General features: G+C 40.5%; 1 protein-coding gene across 2 annotated transcripts in view; it reads right to left on the bottom strand.

Annotated features, from left to right (window-relative positions):
* The window catches only part of SYK (spleen associated tyrosine kinase), a 47480-nt gene extending 22775 nt beyond the window's left edge, over positions 1 to 24705 (bottom strand). For both annotated transcript variants that reach the window (XM_054518008.1, XM_036403990.2), the window contains exons 1-3: positions 24624 to 24705; positions 7114 to 7567; positions 5525 to 5685 (exon numbers count right to left, since the gene is read on the bottom strand). In XM_054518008.1, coding sequence (XP_054373983.1) covers positions 5525 to 5685; positions 7114 to 7527 — 575 coding nt within the window. In that variant the 5' untranslated portion in view covers positions 7528 to 7567; positions 24624 to 24705. The remainder of the gene's footprint in view (positions 1 to 5524; positions 5686 to 7113; positions 7568 to 24623) is intronic.
* Between the last annotated feature and the right edge of the window lie 519 nt (positions 24706 to 25224).

The following is a 25224-nucleotide window of genomic DNA, read 5'->3' as shown; positions in this document are numbered from 1 at the left end:
TTGCTTTGCCTTCTCAGCAATTACAGCTTTGTTGATGCCAGAGATATTGACATTCCCCACTGCTGATGGGGCTCCAGCCATTCCCTGTTTGTCTTGCTCTCTCTCCATGGCCATCTCTCTGGTAATGCTATTAACAACATGGGTACTCATTATCACTTCAAAGATCTGCTGCACATTGCATATGTTCCAAGTTTGCGGGTAATAAGAAATGAACTTGGCGCCATCTGTAAAAGAATTACATAAAGGGCAAAGTGGATTGACTGCTGTCTTCATTTGCATCATTTCTTCTCCCCTGTTCGCTAACACATTCAAAGCTGTTTCAGAAATGTCAGAACGCTACAGAATTTAGGAGATATCTCAGCTTCACACTATTGCTATCTACAATGGATCCTAAAAATTCATCTCCTGGTGAGTCTGCTGCACAGTTACAAAATAATTTTGTGAGGATTGCATCAAATTAGTCTATTTAGTTGACTTCACCATGGCAGCAAAATACATCATGCTCCACGAAACCCCTAATAAACAGCTCTGCAGTAAAACTGAACCTGAAATAGAAGACCTTAGTACAGCTCTCTCAGCTAGGTCACAGCTTTTCTTCACACCTTAGACCCACTCTGCGGCTGAAGCACCCAGTGCAGAATCTGTCTTGAGAGGCCACAGCTCTGCTGCGGTGGTCTGCAAGTGGCACCCAACATGTACCTAACTGAAGATCAGTAAAGAGCTCTCCCAAAGAGTCATGCACACCATCCAGGCTGCTGTGGAGAGGAAGACAGCACCTCCAGAAACACAGTTCAATGTCTGTGTATTATCATTTATCTTGAAAAGCTTTTATGGTCTTTTATAGCTCGTCTAAGCCTAGCAACTCCTTGGCACTTTCAAGAGGAATTTCATCATTAATTAATGTCCCTGAATGAGGGTCACATTTAATAGGATTGTTTTCATCTTCTATGATGTCAACAATGTCCAGTCCCTTTTATAGATAGAAAGTTAATACTGATAGAATTATCTTAAGAATTCTCTATATGGTCAGAAAAATGACCTAGCTCAGTATGCAGTCTGGTAGCAGCAAACTCCTAGAAGAAGGCAGCAATATTAGTGTAAATATATACTGCTACATATCCCAGAAACAAAAATCTTTGGTCAGACAAAAGACAATAAAACTGTTACAGACAACTGCACTTCAAAGCTTATTATTTTGAAATGTTGTTACTAGTACTAAGTATTGTGACACATAAGAGACAGTTTAGTTTCTAGTTGTCATGGAATGCCATGATATGGCATATTACTGTGGCTCATTATAATAGTCTAAATCAGATTTGTCCTCTTTAATATTCTCATTACTAACTGAAGACACTCATATGACATCAAAATAGTTTTCTACTTTCATTTTACACAATTGTTCATATTTTATGTGAACTACATACAGCCATGAATACAGGTAAGAAGTTTATATAGACTAAACTGCTAATTTGCAATGCCTTCACTCACAATTTCCCTAATACTGAATTTTTAAGTTTACCAGTATTTCTGAATATTCTTTATTCTCCTCCAACTCCATAACTCCTGGTTTTGAATGCATATGCAAGATCACATGCTTGTATAACTTATGTGTTCATTACTGATGGCAAGATATGCCAACCTGTGCCACATACCAGAGGCCTTTCTTATGTGAAACTGCAGAGGAAACTAACTCTTCTACTGTTTGCTTTAAGTGAAGTTATAATTTATTTTTCAACTCTTCCACATATGCATGCATGAACTCACATAGATATGAACAATATTATAAATATTTAATGATACATTATTAATAAAATACTATTGCAATATTAATAAAAGTATTATCAATATTAACAGTTTAATCTATGATCAATGTTCCATACCAGACAAAATGTAATAAACCCCAGAAGTTTGGTCAAGAACCATCACCCAATATAGAATGTAAAAGTGTTAGTGTAGTTAAATGGGGATTCAGACATAAAGTTCTCTATTTTCAGTTTCTTTTCAGATAATTTTAGAAATATTTTACTGCTGTTCCGCTGCTATTTTTTTCCCCCCAAAGTTTGTGCCTAGAGTGGCAATCTTACATAAACATTCTTCACAGAAGAGGTAGAAAATACTTCCCATTTCATGTCATGGTTTCTGTGTTTGGTTTTGAAAACAAACTCTAGCATCCACATACATACTTTACTGACTTTTAAGCCATGAAAAAAACTTTTAATAGATCTTTGAAAACTCCTGGTAAAACATCCGCATTTAGCTCAGAATTTTTCCTTGGATGCATTGTAATGTTATTTTTATGGCGCTACTCATGATATTTTGAACTGCAGTCAGGAATCTTTTCTACTATTTAAATATTTAAACCATTAAAAATAATTATAGATTTGATAATCTTGCATAGCAATGCTAAAGAAATCTACATGTTAGTTGTATTATTACACAGACTGCTGTATTGGATTTTGCTTTAAGGTAGGTATGTCAGATGGATAGCAAATTTCTAGTGTAATGAAGTTTTGGAGACTCTTGTTAAAAATATTTATTTTTATATAATATATAAAATATTATATCCTTCTAAGATTTATTATTTTCTCCATAATAAACAATTTGATTTTTGTCACATACAAGTATTCACTCATGGACTTGTTAAATAACCTCAGGTTTACCTAATCTCTTAAAAAATTTAGCTCCTCTCTTTGTTCCCACGTTCCAACTCCTACAACAAGCAAATATCTCTTAGACTTACATGTTTGAAAGTTTTACTTTTCAGTCAGCTACTGGGCTTAATTATCTTGACCAATGTTAGAAAAACACTAACTCACAGTCACAACTTCAAAGCCTTCAATCCACAGATGTACAGAATATTCTGGCAAGCACTGCTGCTGGGTAAGTAAAACTGTGATGTCTGTGCCTGAAATATAAAACAATGCACCACACTCACACTCAACAGTTTTGCTGCTTCTGCTTTGGTTAGCCAGAAATGAGTGGTTATTTCTCAACACCTGCTGAGCAAACCTATGTTAGGCAACCCACTGCTGAAAGCAATAAACATCTCTAAATTAGACAGTTCTTTTGTTATTTGTGATGAGCCTCTAAGTGTTTGGGTCTGAGAGCTAGAATGGCTCAGCAATGTAGAATAACTGATTTCAACACAAATGAACACCACATTATTTCTCTTGCTGCACTGGCTACTGAACTATGGGATACTCTCCCTGTGTCTTCCCTGAGACCATAGGAGCAAATGGCAGCTGAGTGGCCACTGCATTCTAAAATGGCCACATAGGAAGGTTGTGCAAGAAAAATTAATACATCAGAGAGCATCCTACAGATGCAGAAGTAATCAGTCTTGTCCTTGATAACAGATATCCAAGATCAACACACTAGCAATTCATATTATTTAAGCTCCAATGGCAGTTCTCGTGATTTAAACAGAGCCTTAAAATTAGCATTTTCTCCTCTATGAGCTTCTCCTCCCCGTGTGAAAGTAGCCACCCAAGTTCCATCAAAACTATGTAAATATGGATCCATTGACATATCCAGTCTCATGGGAGAAGGTCTGAATGCTCCCCCACAACTGATTGAACATGTCACTGCAAAGAGTATCAAAAATGCCTCCTAGGCCATCTTTAAGGAACATAGGAAAATGCTGGGAAAATATTTCCAGTCAAAGCAGTAGGACTGCTTATAGAAGATTAAAAAGAGACTAGTGTTTATAATAGAGGCTGAAAATGTCAAGTCTATTAGAAAATTTCACTCCCTTACTCCAAAACCTATCCCTCTTGTTAATAAATGCTAGCTAGTGGATTCTTTTCTTTGAAGAAAAACTAGATTCCTTCCCTGTGCCCCCCCCCACCCCCTTTTTCCCAAAGAGAAGTACTTTGGCCACAGAGGAACCAATATGTGCCTGAGGGAAACTGGAAAAAGCTGCCAGTTTTAATACATGATCAACATCATGACTCAGATGATACAAAGTTGGTTTGATAAGGTGTTGAAACGGAAAGCAAAAAAGCAATATATTTTTAGGTATAAAATTGTCATTAAAAGAAAGGATTGCTTTTTGTTTCAAGTACTGGACCTTCTGTCTAAAAAGCAGGAGAAGAAACTAGCAAAATCACAGGGCAAGAAAAAGGAGAGGTTGTGTGGTGATGTTGGGCTGGTAATTGGTAACAGCAGCTATGTTCATCAAATCCTCTGAACTCCTATTCAGCAGAAAGATATACATCTGGCTCCACAAATTTTTTTAACTTTTGTAACAGTTTTTTTTTTTTTTACTACAAGTATGACAAAATCTGTGACAAGCTTATTACAATGTTTTGTTACACATGGCAGCCGAAGCAACTGAGTAACACCCCTCTGGATGTGGTCCCCACCAATAGGGAATACCAGGCTGAAAACAGGCATGCATGGCTACTTGGGTGAGACTGGCTATGAAACACAAAAAACTCAACTACTGCGGAAAGAGAGTTCAAGAAATGAGATGTCACTACAGTCCAAGCATTTGTGGTTAAAACCTTGTAGGAATTCACTCTACTGGGAATTGGATTTAAAGGAGTTGCTGGTTCCTGTCTACTAAGACTGAAACAATGGAAATATGCAAGGGTTGCACCCACATTAGCAATTAGTATGGCATAAGTACAGAGAAACAGTAAAGTGAAAGAATTGGTACTGAAGAACCATATCCTTCCTGCACTTAATTGTGGTGTTTCATTTTGGACTACCTCTAAAAAAAGCCAAAGGCTGAGTGCTAATGAAAACTACATAGGTAAGTGATGAAATTTCCCTCAAAAATTATACAGTTCCAAGTGATCCTTACGTGGCTAGACTTTTAAGCCTAATTTTTCAAATTTTTTATCATGATATAAATACTTTCTGGGTGGGGGTGGGAGTGACAAAAGACAGCTCTGTTAAAACACTGGTATTTTTCAAATGAGGACTCTCCAAACAAACCCCTGGCTCTCTCTAGTCCCTGATGGCTGTCAGTCACTATCCTAATGCCACATTTATGCTCAGAAAACAAAAGATCATCAGGCTTGGTAAATGCAGAGGGTAAGCACCAGACACAAAATAGTGCTGTCAAGGTAGAAGTGGTCATTTTATTGCTTAACTACAAAACACAGCACTACCACTGTCCCTGGGAGACGTGACAGATACAGATCCCAACAGCTGCTAACATAGGGAGTTTGTCTCTAATTGTACCAGTTTAAGAAGCCTGTGTATTGGGTGCAAGTGGTCAGGCTTTGACAGTGGGGCTGGCAAAGGCCAGGGGTTGCCCTGGGCTGGTCACAACAGGTGCCAGCAGGTCCTAGTGGACACCCCTGCAGATGTTTCAGGCTTTTGTTATAGTTTTCCATCTTTAGTTAAGTGAGGGACTTGAGGGTAGGAAGCATCATGTCATGTAAATGATGCTGAACTGGGTGCCCTCACTGTGGATGAACCATGCTTTAGGGCACAGTCTCATTTGAGATTTATTCAAAAGAGCTGTACAGTAATACTGGAGGCAAACAACAATACCACAGAAAAAGAAACTCACAGAAATTTTCCATTGTTTCTCGACCCGATGAGGATACGGTGTTCTGACTCCTCCCGAGAGATCCTCCCATGGAACCACGGCATCTTCTCATGGGCTGTAGTGGCAATCAGCTTCTCCAGCTGAGGCTTCTGACTAATGATAGCTTGTTCAAGAGCCTGCCCCTAGAGAACAGTAAAAACACGGTGAAACAGTCAAACTATCTTCTGCAATAAAAAGATGACAGGTAGACTCTCAGTCTTTTGGGACTGCTTTTGGGACATCCAAAATCTGCACATATTTGTTGTGTGTGAAGGCCTGGTTGCTATAAAGATTTTAAAACAGAAACTAACATATCACAAAACTAGGGTTCTCCCTCTACCTCTGAGAAAAAGAAGAAAAATTAACCAGTAAATAAAACCACTGATATATTAGTATTTAAGCTTAAAAAAAGTCATATTGTTACGGTAATGAGACACGGCTAAATGAAGTTAGGGTTAGTCTGAGCTTTCAAACATACCTCCAAATTACATATCCTATGGCAGTGTACTAAAATAAAAAGAATGTGCTTTGCACTGTTGCAGCATGTCTATGTCAAAGACATCAATGCAAATTTTCCCAGACAGAACAGTCCCCATTTTAGAGTGAATTATTCAGAGTAATATTAACTTAGATATTTCTAACCTTGTCTACAACCTACCACTTCTAAATTGGGCTCAGAATCTGAGGGCAACCCTCACTAGTTTCACCAGCATTTAACCAGAGCTCATCAACTTCCCTCTACATTGAGCTCAGACTCATCAGAAAAGACACTGTGAATCTCAGCAGTTATAGAAAATGTTGTGTAAGTTTCAGGTTTTCCCAGCTGGGGTTTGCTCCATATATTTTACAGAGCAGAATTCACAGGGTTACCTGCTAGCAGCAAAAGAGATTAGGAACCATGAGTATCTTCATGAGTTCATAAAGGTAAGCAAGGTGAAATAATACTCTTTTTGCAGCCTCCTACACTAGTGTTTCCATGTTAAGAATGGCTTCTTCATAGTCATTCCCAGGAAAAAATCCAACATCTGTCCTCCACATGGAAAATTCCTGCTTGACCCCTGCAGCACTGAAGATGCAGTGCTCCAGACTGTAGAAACTGTTCTCCTTCTGGAACAATTTCTGTTTTGGACATAAATTAGCATCACAGAAACAAGGCCAACTAAGAGAGTAAGATGTACAACAAGTCATCATGTCACCATGCCTGCCTGCCTAATAATCCATAACAAATCAGAATTAAAAGCAATGAGACAAACCACTTCTGTATATTCTTCATTACAGGTATTAATTTTTGGTCAAAATCTGATGGCATATATTAGTGCAGAGGTAGATAAGATTATGCTAGACCAGGACATTGTAGAAATTCTAAGGGCTTAAATTTCAGGAAAACTACACTTATCACAAAGTTACTGCATGTACTGGGGAGAAAAACCCCTTACAGTTAAATCTCAAACAGCTGTGATTTCATTGTGAAAAAATACTACCTAGCAGCAGCAACAGCTGGAAACAAACACTGCAATCTTTTTTTCTCCTAGCTCACGGATTACTTTATGGCAAGATCAGTCTGGTTTTACCTGCAAATTCCAAGTCTGCTTGACATACTCTCTGATGAGGTTCTCTTTCAAGTCTTCGAAGGGTCCTGTTTTGGGTTCAACACCTGGCGGCCGGTTGAAAGGTTTTCTCAGTAGACAGATAAGGCCATCCGCTTCCCCTGAGTGATAGTTAATGAGTTCAGCAGGACTGGCATGCGACCTGCCTCCTGCAATAGCATAGGAACCACTCAGCTCCCTCTCAATTGTATAGTGGTGAACCTTCCTTCCATGGGCCAAGGATAGGGCAAAGCCCCCCAGGTAATTCCGGCTTTGGCGGAGCAAGTACAGTCCATCATTTGCTCCTCCCTGCATCAGATACTCCTCGGCTTCTTCACGTGTGATATTACCGAAGAAGTATGGCAAATGGTTAGCAGGGTTTGATGTGTTGGAAGCCATGGTTTTTTCTTTTCCAAGTAACAAACCTAGAATACTGTACCTGAAAATACAAAGACAGAGATATGAATGTCAGTAGAAAAAAGAGGATAAACCAGTAAGATGGCAGTTCACCTGTAGTATGTTTGCAGAATCACAGAATGATTTAAACTGGCATAGACCTCTAAAATCGAGTCCAAACTTGAACCAATCACCACCTTGTCAGCAAGACCACGGCACTGAGTGCTCTGTCCACTTGCTTTTTGAATACCTCCAGGGATGGTGACTCCATCACCTCCCTCAGCAGAGGATTCCGATGTTTAATAACCCCTTCTGTGAAGAAATTCACCCAATGTCCAACCTGAAAATGTCCAGGGGGCATAGCTTGAGGTAATTTTAGTAAAACCTTTGTTGGTGATATATATGTTGACAATTTAAAAAATTATTTTAAAGTGAAGATCCCATTTTTATTTTTATCTTGTTAGAAGTTGTTTGTCTAAATCCCATGAGCTCTCTTTTCCTGTTTCCCAGCGCCTTGTCTAGAAGTGGACAAAGTGATCAGAAGTTCAGTTTCTCCTTATATAGTTGTGAAGCACATAGGAGTTAAAGTATGAGCCCTTCACAATAAAATGAAGCATCATTTCAGAGAAGTCATGCAGCAATCTATGGAATCAGCATAAAACAATTCAGGCTATAGGGAACAGTGTGCACTGAGTTACATGAAGAGAAGTGCAGAAGACTTTAAGGATAACTATGTAAAAAGTGAGGGTCCATAATGCAAAGGTGTAACTGAGGAATGTGAGTCTTAATGTAGGGCCTTTTAGCACACAGCACTTCAGACTGACACCTTCCCTGGCAGTCCTGAAGCAGGCAGAGCTGTTTGTGCCTACTGCTTAATTCATATTTGATCCATCAGTGCTGACTTGCTGTCTCTTGTTCTCATATCAAAAAACAGTAGAGAAATATCTGTGTTATGCTGTGAATATGTAAAGGGTTGATGTGGGAAAGGGAAGAGGTAGAGGAACACAAAGTCAAAACAACAAAGCTCACACAGTATAGAAAACTAGATAGGGCACAGTCATGTCAAACCACATGCTGTGCAGATCTTCCGGTCTTCTCCCACCATCCCAAATAAGGGAGATCTCAAAGTTGCAAAAATATTGCACCTATAAAACAGAGCTTTGTGCAGCCTATTATTTATTACTCTTGTGATCTGCAACTAAAAGTTACTGGTGTAAGTTCCCATACCAATCTAGTAACGTAACTTTTGCTTGCTAATTGCAACAAAGAAAAGTTATAACCAAAGACACACAAGGCAGTCCTTAGTCAGTCACCACCCAGCATTTATTCTGTATGCAAAATGACCATTCTGACTGTACCATACAAAGCTTTCTTCAAATGGAATAGATTCATTCAGTAATTTAATGCAGGGCCAGAGGACTGCAGTCAATAATACAATGCCCATTTGGAGGCCAGTTAATAGTATTGCAACCCAGGGTCAGGACTGGGGTCAATGTTATTTCATTGAGGTGGTGGAGAGCGGGGAGAGCACAGCCCCAGCAAATTCACACATGATACAAAACAGCACAGTGGCTAAACATCACAGGGCTGTGATACAATTCAAAGGGACCCGAAACGGCTAAGGAATTCAAATTAAAGTAATTTAATGAAGCTCAACAAAGGGGAACATTCGGTGGAGCAGACTTTGCCCCTTTTGGAGCATCTGCCTTCCTGGCTACGGCGGTGTCTCACACCCTTGTGATGTCACCATGGAAGGAAGGTCTGTGACCAGGATGTTTTCCAGCAGGGTCTGTCTGTCCACAGTTTGTCCAGGGCCCCTGAAGGTGCACACACAAGGCATGCAGGCTCCATCAGAACTCTTGGCTTGCTCTGCCAGCTGTGGCACAGGGGACAGCAGCAGGCCTGGGCACTGCATAAGTGCAGCCCCTGCTGGTGCTTCCCTTCCCCTCCCCAGCTGCACAGTCCTGCGGGTTTCACAGGAGCCTGTCCTGGGACAGTGCATTGATAGAAGGGAACACACTCAGAAAATTCCTCTTTCTTCCCTAACCACCTCCCCCAAGTACACTGTACTAAGCTGGTGGTGACTGGGAAAGGGTATGGGGGCTTAGGGTTGTAAATATACAAGTTCCTCTCCTAAGCCCTCCTGACATCTTGCCAGAGCCTGTCATGTGCAACATATATCTCAGCCTGAGCACCTGGGAGATGTGGAGGAGGATCAGGGCCTTCCTCCTATTCTCCATCCCTGCCATCTCTCCCTGCCCTCCAGTGGGGTGCACAGATAGGGGCACAGACCAGCCGAGCCCCACATCTCACTGCCCTGTCCCAGGGCTCAGGTGCTGCTTTCAAGCCTTCAAGGAGAGCCACCAGGAGGCTCTTTCACCATCTCCCCTCTCCCACAGCCTTCTGATGCCTCCCTGACTTTTCTACTCCTAACAAAAAACAAGTCCCATCACTTTGTATGTCTGTCTTGGCAGGACATGGCATCGGGCACCTAAGAAGGCACAGGGGAGAACAACTCTGCTGCAAGGGACAGTGGCATGGGGCAGACATCCCAAGCAGGGCTGGAGTCAGTCTCTTCCTACACCTGAGATGATGAGAGGAAAAGGCCTCCTGTAGTACTGAGGAGGCTTAAATTGAATACCAGCAAATATTTCTTCACTGAGGAAGTTATCAAGTATTGGAACAGGTGCCCAGGTAAGTGCTTAAACCACCATCCCTGAAGGGATTTAAATACCTACAGAATGGTGGTTAGGGACATGGTTTTGTAGTGGATTGAGTAGTGATAGGTTTACAGTTGGACTTGATAATCTTAAGGACCTTTTCCAACCTAATTATTCCTATGACTCTTTGATTCAATTATTCTGAAAGTCATTACAAATAAGGATGTTTTGAATGTTCTAGTTTCTGTTTCCTTCACTTGTGCTTACTTGCTTCCTTCACACACCCCCATTTAATTTTTTTTTTTACTCCACTATGCACCACACATACTGGTGGTTAGGAGACAAATATACATCATCCAACTTCTAGCAAAATGGTCCTGGAAGGCAGGTTCCAAGTCTTCAATATCACTTTCAGGAAAGATGGAAGAAAACAGATTTACTACTAGATTTTTAGTAAGGAAAGAATTTGGATGGATGACTGATTGACACTGGCTCTTCACCAGCAATGTACAACTTGGAGAAAAGGAAGAAATAATCCCATAAAGTGTCTCATGCCAAGAATGGTACTGCACTGCAGTGCCTGCTCAGAACACCTCAGTAATACATACTGAACAAATATCAAACAGAAAAATATCACCACACTTTTCATCTGTAGAAATTTATTTGAATGAATGTATTTCATTAAAGTTGCCATACTTCTAGTTTCAGACTTAAAAAAGATAAAGAACTTTAGAATGAAAATAACAGCTAATAAGATAAAAGTAAGGTGGGGACAGGGTTAGAGGGGGTAAACACATCACCCCTGACTACAAAAACCTTTATAGCTACTGAAATTTAAATTCACTTTGACTAGGATGTTTTTCAGATCAGGCTACTCTCGAGTATTGTTTTGTCTCATATTAATCTTGCTATTTTCTACACAATCTTCAGGATGATTTGCCCAGGAAAAAAAAGTTCTTAAAAGGCAGAGGGAGCCTGGGGGGAAATGCACTGGTTGTAATTTAGATGAAATGTCAGTGATGGCACTGGTGAGGGACTGTCTCTTAAATCTTCAGAATGAGAGGCCTGCTATATAACAAGTTTCTAAAATATTAAGAATATTCCTCAGTTATAAAAAGAACAGCAGTGGGATTCTTATGATCTCTAATATTTCACAAATTATTTATCTATATCTGTTTCAGAAAACAATGGCCTGATTTACTTTCACAAAATAGGTTACTGTTGGTAGATTTCAGGCCAGGTTTCTCTACCCCATTTTCTAATATGTGAAGAATATTTAATGTTTAGCAATGGTAGGAAATGTTTGGACTGATGCACCACCTGCTGGGCATGGATGGAGGCAAATAATCACAAAAAACCCCTCTAGATAATGATTAAAAACTAATTTAAAATTTTGGAAGAATGTCTGAATTTGGGATGGCTGTTCTCTTTGTTTGGAATTTCAAAATCTTGCCTTCCTTTTGGTAGTGTAATACCCTTCTAGGATCAGTAATGGAATAGAAGAAAATGCTTGAATTCAGTTTCCTCCTCCTTTAAGTTTTTCCAGGTGCACAAACAGTTCAGTGTTTTTCAAGCCAGTGTGGTTGCAAACGAGAAGCTGTAACAAGGAGATCAGCCCCCCTACAGCTGACTGTCAGGCTTTACTCTTACGAGTGCTGAAGGAAGTGTGGCTGGCTATCCAAGAGAGAAGCTTGAGCATAACAGCCATAGAGGGGCTTAAGTGCAACTCTCCCCTTAGTCATTAAATGTGACTTTTAATGAAGCTACAAATGCATGCAAATATCAGGCTTATCCTACGTGAAAGAAAAAATATTGCACAAACCCATAGGGAAATTAGGTACTCACTTCCCCCCTAGGCAGCTTCCTCATCAACTCTGCGGGGTACTCCTGACATAGCACAGGGTTTAGTACCTCACACATTTTATGCATACTAGGAAGCAAAACATTCTCTCAAAATAGATGAACAAAACTAATGAAAACTCACCTGGAAGGTGTTAATAAAAATCTGTGCTAACCATACTGCTACACTTAGCTTAATTCTATTTCATCTCATATTTAGACAAGGATAAAAGGAGAATAATTGCTATATTGAAAAGTTTGCCTAGCAAAGAGTATAATATTGCCAAGGTACTGATCTCCATTCTAACATTAAAAAAAATACAAATAGGAATATGAATCTTTCTAAAATGACCAAACAGTAGTGTGGTGGGAGACTTAGGGATTTCTGATTTTTAAGTTTACTCCTTCATGGGTAAGATGAGGAAAATGTGACAGAATACCAAAAGCCGTGGAGCGGTGAAGTAAGTGTTACAAAAAAATGTTCCTTATTTGAGCAGTTATTTTTTCACCTTTTCTTGTTTTTCAAGGTAGTATTCTGTGATCAGGGTATGAAAATAAAGAAGTAAGGTTTAAAGCAAATGTCTCACAGGCACACATACCTACAAGGCACAACAGACAGTGCTGAATGATGAAAATATGCTTACTGAAACAGTTTGTTCTAGAACAGGGAGATATTTCAAGCACCCACAGAACTTCAACAGTTCTCTAATTATACACAGGAAAACATTAATAATAAAAGAATAATATGAATGTGTATTTTTCTGAAGCTCTGATTTAATTAGGATTCTTGGAATCAAGATGTGTGCCTCTGAGAAAAGCAGTATAAGTATTTTTAAGATTCTTCTCCACATTTTGAACTTACGTAACACACATGAAAGCGGAAAGAAATTCAGTATGCACAGAATTATAAATACATTTTTTATGGTGACTTGATATAATATATTAAATATTTTGGTAGTTTCAGGGTTTAAGAAGAACCTTAAAGGTATATTCTGAATTGATGTACACTTGGAAATAATTAACACTGAAGTATTACAAATTCATTGCTACTACCTCACTTTTAAGCAAACTAAATTTGAAGAAGTTTAACAAAGAAAATGGATTTCTCATTTTTGCACCTTTAAAATCATCTTCCAGTGTGTGTAGGCAGCTGAACAGTGGTCTTAATTTGATCATCAGATTACCTCTAAATTCCTCCTTTAGCTTTTTGTATAAACATGAAGATCTAATTTCTATCCACACCTTCAGAGAAGGGTTTTTATGAGCAAATTATGCAGAAACAAAGGAAGAACACAGCAAGTGCCTAAAAGGAAGTCATCAGGGCAGGAAATGCAGCAGAATATAATTTTATCAAGTAATTCAAACAAACTAGAGTTTGCTCAGGACACTAGAGTGAACTTACTGACCTACTGAAAAACATTTGAAATCCTGAGTAATTCAACTGGTAATACTGGTGATTTTGCAACTTTTGTAGACAACTTCAAACAATGTCCCACTCATCAACTGAAGGGGATGTACTGTAGTATTGCCTAAGAGGGAAAAATGACACTTAGATATCTTTGAGTTGCTGACCTTCCTCAGGGAAGTGCCCTTGCTTAGTACTGATGCTCAGGGCACTGTGTCGCAGTCTGCACCTACTGTGTCTATAATCAGCTTACAGCCGACAGCAACATTCCCGTCACTCATGCTTGAGCCTCCTTCTCCATGTGTTTTCCCCGGCTTCTCCAAGCAAAACTTTCTTCACACAATCAAACACTCCTCTCTGAATTCTGTAACCTTTTACTGACAATCTAAGCTATGTTGCTCTGTTTTTTGCCTTATTCTTCAGACTTTAAAAATGCCTTCATCTGCAAAGACTTTCTTGTTATTCCACATATGCTCCTGGCCAGTGCTGACAGATACATGAAGCATGTGTTAGTTTTTAGCAAGCTGCATATTGTTATACCTTCATATTGTCAATTCATATTGACAATTAGCAAGGAAGCTCATATTGTCAATTCTTTATTATTTATTCAACACTGGGCTCTTTCCTTAGCACTTCTACTTATTAAAAATACTTGTCTCGGGTTCCATATTTTAATTTAACAGTTCAGTTTCAGAAGCATTTTCTTTCTTTCAGATATTTTTGCTTTATTGTGATGCTTTCAGGGTGACAATGGTGTTTCTGCTAAGGTTTTTAAACACTGAGATGTATTCTTCACCAGAAACATAGCTTAATTAAAATCTGTCTGGGAAAAGTAGGGAATATGGTAGCTTTGGCCCAGAAGACTTTTCTGATGGGGAATTCAAAACCTGAATCTTACAATTTGGTCAGTGAGCTTTGGGATTGTCCAATTTGCAACAGGTTCATTTATTTCATTGTTATTATGAAAGTTAGTGGCCTATCTAGCCTCTTTCTGAGCTTAAGAAGAAACAGCTTTTGCCCTCATCATGTAAATCCTCAGCATTTTGGCCACATCCAAACAAATAATTGCCTACTAAACAGGTGGTATTGGTATTTCATCTACTAGGTTTAGGGTGAACTCCATTTATCTCCCCACGTGTATCAAAGAGTCATTCATAAAATGAACTAAAAAGGAACGTCACAAACATACCTAAAATCCTTATTAGCATCAAAAATATTTTCCTATAGATTTACTTTCTGGAGTCATCTTAATACTGAGGACAGATAGATGTTTTGTTCTCCATTGAAACATGCCAGAAATGCCCTCATTTACTCTAAATTGCATCTGACATTCTGATATCATCAGACTATTCCAGGCACTCTAGCTATTGAAGTATTTCCTGAGGAAAAACTACTTGACCTGTCAACACAATTACTGCCCTATTACAAGGCAAACAGATGCTCAGAAAAAGTACCCCTGCATTCATGTTCTTTTCAGGGCTTTTCTATAAAAGCTTCTGTACTCAGCTCATGGAGGAGCATGCATCACTAAAAAAGTGTTCTTCACTGATGCTAGAAATCTATTGTCTCTCTTATACAACACCTTTCTTTTGGGATTCTCATGTATTTGGTATTCTTTTCACATGCCATAGTCTTCCTCTAATAAGGTTTTTAGGCTTTGATCTCTTAAAAATGTCAGAATGCTACTGTGAAAGAAAAAGAAAAAAAAATGGCCAGGTGTTTATGGATCATTATGGATTACAATAATTCTTTCCCTGGAAATAAAAAAATCCTATGATTTTCACACATACTAAAAATAGAAACAACCAACCAAAAAACCCAAAACCAAAACAACTTTTTTCTCCTTTTAGAAAAAGAAAAGACAAGATCACTTACACAAAAATGTGAACATTTTCTTCTACATTTTAACTATGCTCTATCAGTCATTCCCGTACCTCCTTTTTGACTCTTACACTGTCACAAATGCAAACACTGCCTCTCGCTAAACTTGTCTCTTGTCAAATCAAGAATTTCAGACTTAAAATGGGTGGCACCATTTGTATGGGGAAACCTGCTCCCTTTTGGACAAAGTACTCGACTGTGATTAAACTACCCTATAAGTAACAGAACCACTGGGATCAGGAACAGCTGCAAGAAAGAATTTCCAATACTGTGGGCAGACCCTTCTAATCTCCCATTTTCCTGCTGTGACAAGATGTGAACAAACTTCTCTGGGCACAGATAGTCTTCACTAAGACCATCTGTGCCTCTGTAGTGACTGCAGAATAGTACAGGTATAATTGCATCTTCCAAATGCTGGGGGAGAAAAAAAAAAAACAGCCTGTGTTGCAGTGTAGTCACAAAAGTCTTACTCAGGGAGCCCCAACTACCTCCCTTCAGGAGCTACTGAGACATACATAAATGTATATGCATGTACACACACACATATATATATATATGTATGTATGTGTATACGTATTGCTCCTTTATGGTTTTGTTTCAAAGAGGTATTTACTTCCCAGAACTACAGTAAAAAGTAAAACTCCTGTGCATACCATAGATCCCACTATGACTGCACAGAAGGAGATGTGAAATGAACTTACAGAGGCAGTGAAAATATGTGAAGAGCAAAACAAAAAAAATTATCATCTTTCTTGCAAGAAATCACTAAAAAGGGATTGAACTGCTTAGCCAACGCCCTGCTTGTTTTCAGGTTCAAATTTACAGTGACATTAAATATGACAGTATAGCAGTTGCCAAGTGGAATATATTTTCATTTTTACAGAAGAGTTTTTACAGAGACAGCAATAACAAAACTGTTATGGACAAGATAGTGATTGCAGAGCAAAACAAAGATCTAACTATCACTAAATTTCCCCCCAGCCCCAAATTACTCCAGAATCTTCTTTCAAGGTTCACTGAGGTCTGTTGTTTGTCACAACCCAGAAAGAAATTGCCAGACAATGATCTACCAGAGTGTTAGACCAAAAACATTGATTCAAAACATTCCTCTTTTTCCAGGAAGTCAAAACCTGGTATATCTGTCTGATTTCCAAACACACACAAAAAGTGCCTTAGGCAGAGAGTCGATGATACTTTAAATTTTCAGAGAAAGGCTGGAGTCATCCAGAAGGATCAGGGTCCAAGTGTGGATGGATTCACAAGCCATAACTTTGTTTTTCCTTCCTTGTAATATTTTTAGCAAATTTTCTGGAAAGCAAGACACGTCAGAACTAAAGAATCATGAATTCTAGAAGGAAGTTGCTATAATCAAACAAAAGGCAAATGAAAAGCTTCATCCATTAAAATAAACAACCCAGGAGAAATTCAACATTATTACAGCAGTCTCAAAGTTTTGTAGTTTTACAGGACTAAGACAAAATGCCACATTTCATTCATATGAAATTTGAATGAATTTCATTCATCAAAGTTTCAGATAAAGACCACTGTGGTCTTACTAGTCAGCAGACCCACAAGATAGGTTTATTTTACATTCCAGTAAGTGTCTATATTTAACTTTTTTAAAATCAGTAATTGCTGCAGGCTGGCATTTCCAAAGCTACTATGCAGGTATGAACTCCCCTTCTTTGTGCAGGTCTGTCTCTACTTAGTTCCAAGTCTAGAGGCTACAGATATATAAATTATCTCAGTTTCTCAACCAGGAATATTAGCCTTACTTACTTACTGTTAAGCAAGAACACTTGGACCCCATTTTACTTAATTCCTTATCTGAAATGTATTGGTCTATCTATAGAATTGCTAAAACCTTTGATGAACACACGCCTCAATGGACTGGCCCCATGAGTCAGAGAGGCAAAATTAGGCAGCTTCCTCTTTCAGACCGAGGTTATTTTGTCATCTGAAACAGTCTACAGTATCCTGCTTTATATATAAAATACAGAAATTATTGCAGGAACAAAAACAACTTGCCTTTCATACTCCCAGAATAGGCAAGCTTCTATAAAACTGGCCAAGTCTTCTCAGTGCCACTTTCTAGAGTCTATAAAAACCATGACGTGTTACCTTATTTTCTGAAAACCTTCTGCTAGGAGCACAGACCAGGTAAATGTTCTGCTATAGACACACTGTAAGCACTATCTCTTAGTGGAAATTACACTCAAAAAGAATTGACAGCCACAGAAGTATGGAAAAAAGGCCAAGCATTTCTGGTTTTTTGAAAGGAAGATGTGACACTAGCTCACACAGCCAGGTTGACGGCATTAAGGATATCTTTCCTAAAATCTATCTAATAATTAGAAGTATAGATGCACAGCATTGTTCAGGTTAGAAGGCACCTTAAAGGTCACTTACTTCCAAACCTCCTGTTACGGGCAGAGACACCTTTCACCAGACCAAGTTGCTCACAACCCCATCCAATAAGGCCTTGAACACTGCCAGGGATGGGGCATTTACAAGTTCTCTGGGCAACCACTCCAAGAACACTCCCCCAGTAAAGCATTTTTAATTTAACAGCATTTTTGCTAGGAAAGGAATGCTTCTCTTAAAAAATACTATCATCCAACAATTGTGCCAGCTCTTCCTGACTATGTTTTATGAGAACACAGACATCATAAAAGGCAGACTGCTTTGCAAAAGAGGCTCTTCGTAACAATTAGTGCATCAGCTATCCTGAAAAGACTAAGTCTGTATCTCTCCCCATATCAACCTTTATCATCAGAACAAGCAGCACAGATAAAACTTACTTCTCATTGGTATAAAGACAGAACAGTCTCCTGACAGGCAGGAACTTATTTTAGCCAGCAAACTGAAACCTAACCTCTCCTCTCACATAAAACATAGAGCATTCCAGAAACACTACACAGAGAAAGATATAAGCCCTCTCTTCCCATCCTGCAAAGTAAGCCCATTAGCAACCCCTGGGCCAACTAAATACCCTTGACAAGGCCAATTTATCACTCCGGGCAGAAAGAGGATGCACCTGGCCTCAGCGTGTTCTGGGCCAAAAGGCAGTATTTCCCTATCTCTTGCATGACAAACTGCCAGGCTGCATAGGCAGGCCTCTTTTTTCATGGTGTGTTGTCCTCCACACAGCATCAACAGCTACCTCTCTAAATGGTCCACTGGTAATTGGATAGTTGCTATGTCAGGATAACAAAAACCCAACTCCATTTGATGAAACTTGTCTCTTGAGAGTTGGAGGCAACTGGATTTCACACTTGCAACATCATGGCCTCAACACATCGCTGCTTCCAAGTGAACACGGCTCTGCATCTTTTTCAGAAAGCATGTTCCAGTGTTGTTTGTCACAACCCAGAAAGAAGGGTTTGAGTTTACTCATCCCATATTGGGGGGTTGCCCCTGCACTTTTGTGCACAGAAGTACCCACAGAGCAGATCTTTGAGGCATTTATTGGATCAAAACTGTCACACAGTTATTCCCTGCACCTGAGGCAGCAGGAGATTTCTTGCCAACTGCACCTGATAACTGAGGATGGAAAAGTTACTCAAAGCCTCCCTTAATGACCACCTCAATTCTGGGGTGTCAGAACTGTTCGGAGCAGTGCTCTCCAACTTGATACTTATCTTAAGGAAGTGATCATTTTCACTTCACGGCACCAAGATGCTCACTGATCCAAAAGATAGCTAACCCAGTTATCCAACTTGGAAAAATAATCTTTAGTTAAACATCCTGCTTTCTTTACTAACTCTTGAGCAAAACACTGTGGAATTCACATGAATTCTATGAAATGCAGCAGTGACATTTATAACTTTATGCCTAAGTTGACAATACTAGTGCTGCTTCCTTTGCTCAACATTCCACATATTTCAGATATTGAGCAACTGAGTTTAACAAGAATTGTCCCAGCCCATGGTAGTACAGTTGGAGATAAATGATCTTTAAGGTCCCCTTGAATCCAAAACTTTCTGTGATTCTATGACATCGAAGATTACCACCTTGACAAAATTTTAGGTTTGTGGGTTTTTTTGCACAGATTGATCTACTTGATTCAAGTTATCAAATTTGGTCTCTTTCCCAGAGTAGGAACTTACCCATAAGCAACTGCTTTTTACACACATACCAGCTTCCTTTTCTGTGTTCTACACACTCAGTGGTCAGCAGCAACACACATTTTAGCATTTAGATCTAGCATACCACACGTTTTCAGTCACATGGGCTTTAGCTAAGACACATACTGTCTCTATATGTTCTGGATTCTATTTCTTCCATGGTCTTAGAAGTTTTATGGTTTCTTCCTCTTTTTTTCCCCCCACTCATTTACTTTGTTATTTTATACAAACGGGGGGGGGGGGGGGGGGGGGAGGGGAATAAGAGAATGTCTCCAAGAGGGTAGGGATGGGCTGTGGCTGATGCATGAAATGGTGATACCTTACTCATCTTATTTGAGCTTGTGCCCAATTCCTTGGCACATATCCTACTCTAACACTTCCTGAATGTATTTTCTGTAGTTGCCTCCTATCACAATTGTGTTTCCTGTCAATTTCAATTCCACCGCTAGCCTAGATACTGTCTCAGGGATTTACACGGCTGGACTTACACACTACCATGCCAGAAGTCCTGATTCTTTATCAAAGCTTTTAGCACCTTATACCTTACTCCTGCTCAGTGTCAGTGCTGAAAAATTCCTTCTGCTGCCTCTTTCCATTTTTAAAGAAGGCAAAGTTGGAATTTTTACTGGACATTTTTTCCACTCAAGCACCTGGAAATCCATCTGTTTGGAGGAATGCTATCTCAAAGCAAATAAGGGCAAAACTGGAGAAATGACTCAGTAGTCCTAGCTGGTCAACCAATATACTCTAACATCTGTTTACTACACACTGAGTGATAGTGAAACTGGACAAACTGGCTATAATCATACTCCGTATGCTGGTTATTTATGTTCTAATACATGCAAAGTTTAAATTATTTGCTCTGGTACAAAGGAAAGGCTTGCAGCATTTTTCATATCATACAATCACAGGGTAGCTTGGGTTGGAGGGACCTTAAAGATCATCTGGATTCAAGCCCCCTGTCATGGGCAGAAACACCTCTCACTGGACCAGGTTTTCTCAGAGCCCCAGGCTGGAGGGGCCAGCTCCAGCCTGGCCTTGAACACTTACAGGGATGGTATACCCACAACTTCCTAGGCAAACTGTTCCAGTGCCTCACCAGCCTCACAGTAAAGAATTTCTTCTTAATATGGAATCCATGTAATAATCCATCCACTAATATGTAAACCAACTCAGTTTTAAGCCATTCTACCTTGTCCTGTCACTACATGCTCTTATGTCTATCTTGTTGGTTTCCTTCAGGTACTGCAAGGCTGCAATTAGGTAATCTGGAATGCTTCTCTTTACCATGCTGAACAATCCCAACTCTCTCAGCCTTTCTTCACAGGAAAGGGGCTCCATCCCTCCAGTCACCTTGATGGCCTCCTCTGTACTCACTCCAGCAGTTCCATGTCCTTCCTGTGCTGGGACCCCAGAGCTGGATGCAGGGTTCCAGCTGGGCTCTCAGCAGAGCAGAGCAGAGGGGCAGAATCCCCTCCCTCCCCTGCTGCCCACGCTGCTCTGGATGCAGCCCAGGACACGTTTGGCTCTCTGGGCTGGGAGTGCCCATCGCTGGGTCATGTGCAGCCTCTCACCCACCAGCACCCCCAAGTCCTTCTGGGCAGGGCTGCTCTGCATCTGCTCACCCCCAGCCTGTGCTGGTACTGGGGTTTGCCTCAACCCAGGCGCTGCACCCTGAACCTGGTCTTGTTAAATCTTCTCAGGTTCCTATGGCCTCATTTCTTGAGCTTATAAAGGTCCCTCTGAATAGTATCCCATCTTTCAGGTGTGTCAACTGCACCTCTCAGCTTGGTGTTATCTAAAAATTTATTGAGCATGCACTTGATCCCTTTGTCTGTCATTAATGAAGATATTAAATAACACTGGTCCCAAGATATTCTGAAGTCACTTTATAACATTAGGATCCCTGTGAGTCTCCAAAGCATTTCTACCTTTTCTTTCATTTTTAGAAAAGCCACTCTTAAGAAGTATCATTAATCTTTGTATGCAAAGGCACAGGAAGTTATACCTAATTTCAAATTTGGAATGCATACACAAACTACAAAATTGTATTTAATTTCTTTGAGGCAGGCAATATTTCTGTGTCAAACACAATATTTATTTATTAATTATCATTTGCTGCAGCAAATCCTGGCATTTTTTCTTTTGGTTCTCCTTCACACTTCTCACATTTGCAATGCTGATGTTTTCTAATCACCCCAACATGCAATGAAGAAGTCAGTAGGAAATGTTTTCTTCCAGTTAACTTCTGCTTAACTGTATGCCTTCACATTACCCTATGTCATGAAATTAAAAGGTAAACAGTGTCAGCTATGTACCCTTGCTGCTGGAACCTTAAAATACAATGCAAATACTAAGCAAAAGCTTTGTGATCAAATGATTTTACCATGCCTCAAATAAATATTAATAATCGTGTATTGTACTATCCTACACCATACAAAAGATTAGGGAAGGATACTGTAAAGCCCAAGGTTTCTCTTTCTTATGAGAGTGGTTGAAAGGCTTAAATCCAACAGCAGAAATTAATGTTTTTCTGTAAACGTAGTACAGATATTAAGAATCCTTTTTCATAAAAGCATTTCTAGAAATGCCAGCTGAGACATCTAGTGAGCTGCCCTCTCCTCCTCCACCAATATTCTTTTCTTTTGTCAAATGCAAGGAAAACTACTGTCAAACTGAACTACAAAATTATTTCCCTACAATAATTTGGTATTTTACTTTTTCTTAAATTAGAATTTAAGAAGATTATACTGTAAATCCTTGCAAGATGAGAAGTTTTCATTCTTATGACTGAAACTTACTACTGAAACTCAGAAACACTTGCAAGTCCATATTCAGCTTCGTAACAGATACCTTGAATGGTACAAGCACTCTTGCCCCAGTGGAGCAACTAAAGCACATGTTTACATTCGAGCAAAAAAGAGGTAGTTTTTAGAAGCAGCTACAGGTTTACTTCGAGCACAGCATAACAGAGAATACTCATTTGGAATGATTTTTATGTGACTATTACTCACATTCATAGATAACTCTTGTATTCCTTGCAATTATGATAACCCTGACAAGTTCCCCTTTTCAGCTGTGCTATTCTGGAGCTAAAATCGTGTCACTGAAGGCAGATTCTGGCACAGTCTGGGTAATGTGTACACAACCGATCTCGGGGGAGTGACCCAAAAGTCTATAAAGCTGGAAAAAGAATAACACCACCTAGAATTTTCAGTAGATTCAGATGCAAACAATTTCTTACACTTATAGGATTCAAATCAGCAATGGCATTGGACTCATTGTTTTCCGCTAAATATTGCATCTTGAAAAAGGATTAGGAAGAAAAAAAGAAGTGTAATTTGCAAAAAAGGAGAAAATTATTATTATTATTGAGAGACCATGACTTCTGAACATAACATATATTTCAGAAGTGATTTTTCACACTTCCAATACTTCTGTCCTAACAGGTCCAGGAAAAAAAGATGGGAGACTAAGGAAATTACTGTAGTTTTTTTTTTTTGGTCATTGGTATCTTCAAAGGTGCTTAAGACAAGCTTATGATTTCACCATCAGTCTTCTACACTGTTATTTTGTGCTCAAGATAAACCACTAGCTAATTCTAAAAATAAATATGTTTTTTGTCTTCCTGTGGTTTTGGATCTAATTCTGCTCTTCTATCAAATTGCAACAATGTGCAAAAGGGAAAGCTGCACGGTTCACCCTTACTTTGACAGAGTGCTAATATTTTTTAACTGAAAAAAACACTGAACATGTCAACAGTATTTATCATGGTATTTTGTAGTGATTTTAAATGATTGTGAAAACCAAAAGAATTATATACTTTAATCTATTTCAGCCATTTTTTTAAAGAATCACATCTGATTCCAAACTCTTTAAATATACGTATCTATGACTATAATCTTTCTCCCTCACAAGATAACTGTCACAATATAAAGAACATTCAAACTTCCTTATTTATCTCTCAATGCTCAACAGAGGGATAAAAAAAAAAAAGAAGTCACAGTTCCTCTAACGGGACTGCCTCAATCTACACCGCTACACTGTATGGCCTCCAAGCCTGTAAAAATATAGAGCTTTGCACGCTGAATCTACACACATCTGTACTCCATGGCTGTGTCCATGGATTACTCCATGGATTCAACCCAAGGACGCAGGAGATCTACACTTCTGTGGATAAAAAGAGCAAGAAAAGAAACCTAATGGAAAAGAACATTTAAAAAATTCTATTAACTGTTAATGCCCTAAAGAAGAATAATTTCGTTTTAAATTTACCTTAAATAATTGTTCTACAATATATCATGTAACTTGGTCAGACTAGGACTCTACTTACCACTCTTCTAAAGGATTGTTTCATCTAACAAAAGTCTTGTTTTACTTTGTCCAAGAAAACATCACATCACTTCAAACTAATCTAGACAGCTACAACATAAAGTGCATGCAAATACAGTGCTAACAAAGATAACTGAATAATGCTGGCAGAACACAAAACTAAGAGAAATTTCTTTGGCACCAGGCTTGTAGAATCGACTACAAGCGATACAATAACCACAGTTGTTTTCTTGGAATCAAAACAGGGAAGTTTGGTAAGAGAACTCCTTTTTTTAAAGATTTTTTTTTCAATCATAAATCTTTCACAGTCTATGCACCATTCAAACAGTAGCCTTACTTTTGTGTACGCTTGGCTCTGTTTAAAACCTGCCACCACAGTAACGTCTCGTAGCAAAGCAAAATCAAATTTCTTTTGCACCTAAGTTTTAGATTTAAATTCCTGAGACGCGGGGCTAGTGGTAATTATTTTTCGAAGCACCGCAATACAGCAAGGTTTCAGGCTGGCGGTGCCTTTCCAGCCGCCCGCTCCCACCCTTACACGAGTGCTTCTCTCTGCCGCCGCTCCTTAGGACTCTCCTGCGTCCCAGGTGCTCCAGCCTCCCTCCCACCCACTGCTGAGGGCTCCGGCTCTCCTTTCTGCCGGTGTCCGCGACACCCCAACCCCGCACCGGGAGCGGCAGCGCCGCCCGCTCCTGTGGCTTCGGCCGCGTCCCCAGCCCCGGCCTTGGCCTCAGCCCCGATTCCCGGCCCCGGCCTCGTTCCCGTTCCCGGCCGCGGCCCCGGCGGGGAAGGGGCGGTGGCGCCGGGCCGGTCGCCCTACGGCTCTCCGTGCTGGATGCCGGGGCCGCTGCTCACCGCTGCCTCGGGGTCCCTCGGCTCCGCGCCGCCGCCTCCTTCCGGCAGGCAGCCCTCGGGCGGGCGACTCTGGCGGGCCGAACCGTGCCGGGCTGCGGCCGGACCGGGCCGGACCTCTCCTAGAGCGCCGCCGGATCCGCCGCTTCCTCGTTTTCGCTCGCAGCCGCGGCCACTTCCTCAGCGCAGTGTGGGCGAGCGCTCCCTCCTCTCCAGCGGGCGCGGCCGCCGTGCCCCCGGACCCCTCTTTCGGGCGGCGGCCCCGGAGGGAGGGCCGGGCACCGCTGCAGCCCCCGGCGGCGCCGGCGTCGCTTGTTGCTTGTTGCTTCTCCCGCGGGGCAGGCAGCGTCCGTCTCCTGCGGACCCCGCGGCACGGGCTGCCCGGGACCCGTGACGTGCGTCCCTTGGTGCCGCCTGACGGGGCTGTCTCCGGGACCCCGCCGTGCCGGGTCGCCTTGGCACCCCGGCCCGGGCTCCTTGTAGCGCCGGTGTCGCCTCACGGGCATCTGGCTTTGGAGGATGGACGTGCCGTCGCTCAGCACCACGCTGGGGACAGAGGATCGGAGTGTGCCAGTTGCGGCTTCTGGAAAGGGAAAAAACGAGT

The sequence above is a fragment of the Molothrus ater genome, chromosome Z, assembly GCF_012460135.2.
Source record: "Molothrus ater isolate BHLD 08-10-18 breed brown headed cowbird chromosome Z, BPBGC_Mater_1.1, whole genome shotgun sequence".
NCBI classification, from domain to species: domain Eukaryota; kingdom Metazoa; phylum Chordata; class Aves; order Passeriformes; family Icteridae; genus Molothrus; species Molothrus ater.
The sequence above is the reverse complement of the archived record's forward strand: the minus strand, read 5'-3'. Positions and strand labels throughout refer to the sequence as shown.